Source organism: Nicotiana tabacum, chromosome 4, assembly GCF_000715075.1.
Source record: "Nicotiana tabacum cultivar K326 chromosome 4, ASM71507v2, whole genome shotgun sequence".
Classification (NCBI taxonomy): domain Eukaryota; kingdom Viridiplantae; phylum Streptophyta; class Magnoliopsida; order Solanales; family Solanaceae; genus Nicotiana; species Nicotiana tabacum.
Window position 1 is genome coordinate 76,074,334 of NC_134083.1, and position 2,366 is coordinate 76,076,699.

Sequence of the window (2,366 nt, forward strand, 5' to 3'; positions counted from 1 at the left end):
AGCATTGTCTGTAATGATTGATTCGGGGACCCCAAATCGACATACAAGATGATCTCGCACAAAATTCGCTACAGCTTTCTTGGTGATCAACTTATATTACGTGGCTTCCACCCATTTGGTAAAGTAATCAATGGCAACTAGGATGAATCTATGTACATTAGATGCGGGGGGTTCGATGGGACCAATAATATCCATACCCCAAGCAGCGAAAGGCCAAGGTGAACTTGTCACATTGAGTTCGTTGGGCGGAACTCATATCATATCGGCATGAACTTGACATTGATGACATTTTTGGACATACCGGATGCAGTCAATTTTCATAGTCATCTAGAAATATCCAGCTCTCAATATCTTCTTTGCCAAAGTGAAACCATTCATATGAGGTCCGCATGTTCCAGCATGGATTTCTTCAAGTAGTCTAGATGCCTCCTTAGCGTCCACACATCTTAGTAAACCTAGATAGGGGGTCCTCCTATACAAGATTCCTCCACTCCCAAAGAAATGATTAGCTAACCTCCACAATGTGCATTTCTAAACATGTGTAGTACTTTCTGGATATTCTCTCATTCTCCAAGTACTCCTTGATATCATAAAACCATGGCTTCCCATCGAACTCTTCTTCAACATGAGTACAATAGGCAGGTTGCTTGCATATATCTATAGGTATAGAATCAATGTAGTTTTTATCTGGATGTTGAATCATGGATGATAATGTGGCCAAGGCGTCTGCAAACTCGTTCTGAGTCCGAGGAACATGCTTGAATAGTATCTTGACAAATCTCTTGATTAAATCTTGCACACAGTGTAAATAAGGCAGTATTTTTGAGTTCTTGGTAGCCCATTCTCCAAGCACTTGATGTATCAGCAAATCTGAATCTCCGATTAAAAGTATTTCCTGAATGTTCAGGTCGATGACTAGTCTGAGTCCTAGAAGACAAGCTTCGTATTCTGCCATATTGTTGGTGCACGGGAACATGAGTTTGGCAGATATCGGGTAATGTTGATCGGTCTCTAATACTAGCACCGCTCCAATTCCTACTCCTTTGAAGTTTGCGGCCTCATCAAAGAACATTCTCCAATCATCATATGCTTCTGAGATGTCTTCCCCAATGAATAGCACTTCTTCATCGGGGAAGTATGTCCTTAATGGTTTGTATTCCTCATCCACAGGATTCTCGGCTAGATGGTCCGCCAGTGCTTGCCTTTTGACTTCCTTTTGAGTGACATAGGTAATGTCAAATTCACTCAACAATATCTACCATTTTGCTAGTTTTCCGGTAGGCATAGGCTTCTGAAAGATGTATTTCAAAGGATCCATCCTCAAGATTAGATAGGTAGTATGTGCACAAAAATAATGTCTCAAAATTTGTGTACCCATGTTAAGGCACAACATATGTGTTCCAACAGTGAATAGCGGGCCTCGTATAGTATGAACCTCTTGTTTAGATAGTATATTTCTTTCTCCTTTCTGCCAGTTTCATCATGTTGTCCTAAAATACATCCGAACGCCCCATCTAGCACGGACAAGTATAATAACAACGGTCTTCCGGGCTCAGGAGGAACCATAACAGGAGGTTGAGATAAGTATTCCTTGATCTTATCAAAAACTTTTTGGCATTATTCAGTCCATTCAGTCGCAGCATCCTTCCTCAGCATCTTGAAGATTGGCTCACAAATCACGGTTGATTGGGATATGAAACGACTAATGTAGTTGAGGCGTCCCAAGAAACTCATCACATCTTTCTTACTCCTCGGTGGTGGTAACTCTTGAATAGCTTTGATCTTTGACGGATCCAATTCGATTCCCCGACGACTAACAATGAAACCCAATAATTTGCCAGCGGGTACCCCAAAAGCTCAATTTTGCGGGGTTTAGCTTCAAATTATATCTCCATAGTCTGTCAAAAAACTTCCTAAGATCAGTCAAATGGTCTGAGCTCCTCTTTTATTTGATTATGATGCCGTCTACATATACCTCAATTTTTTTGTGGATCATGTCATGAAAGATGGTAGTCATGGCTCTTATATATGTCACCCTAGTATTATTCAAACCGAATGACATAACTTTGTAACAATATACCCCCCGGCGTAATAAAAGCAGTCTTTTCAGCATCTTCTTCGTCCATTCTAATCTGGTGATATCCGACAAAGTAATCTACGAATGATTGGAGTTCATGCTTTGCACAATTGTCGATCAAAATGTTTATGTTTGGCAATGGAAAGTCATCTTTAGGACTGGCCTTGTTGAGATCCCTGTAGCCGATGCAAACTCTAACCTTTCCATCTTTCTTAGGCACGGTCACAGCGTTAGCTAATCAAATAGGGTATTTGACAACACGGAGGATCTTGGCTTCGAATTGCTTGGT

The 2,366-nt window shown here is 40.9% G+C and overlaps 1 protein-coding gene across 1 annotated transcript; it reads right to left on the reverse strand.

Moving 5' to 3' along the window:
• Window positions 1-505: 505 nt before the first annotated feature.
• On the reverse strand, window positions 506-2,126 carry LOC142179991 (uncharacterized). The gene is made up of 2 exons (XM_075250907.1): window positions 2,061-2,126; window positions 506-1,213 (listed from the first exon to the last, which is right to left on the reverse strand). The coding sequence occupies exons 1-2, from the start codon at window positions 2,124-2,126 to the stop codon at window positions 506-508; spliced, it is 774 nt and encodes a 257-aa protein (XP_075107008.1).
• Between the last annotated feature and the right edge of the window lie 240 nt (window positions 2,127-2,366).

Coding starts and splice junctions, on each gene's coding strand:
- LOC142179991 (XM_075250907.1), bottom strand. CDS start 2,126: ATGGACGAAGAAGATGCTGAAAAGACTGCTTTTATTACGCCGGGGGGT. Junction 1,214..2,060: donor GTATATTGTTACAAAGTTAT/GTCATTCGGTTT, acceptor GTCACTCAAAAG/GAAGTCAAAAGGCAAGCACT.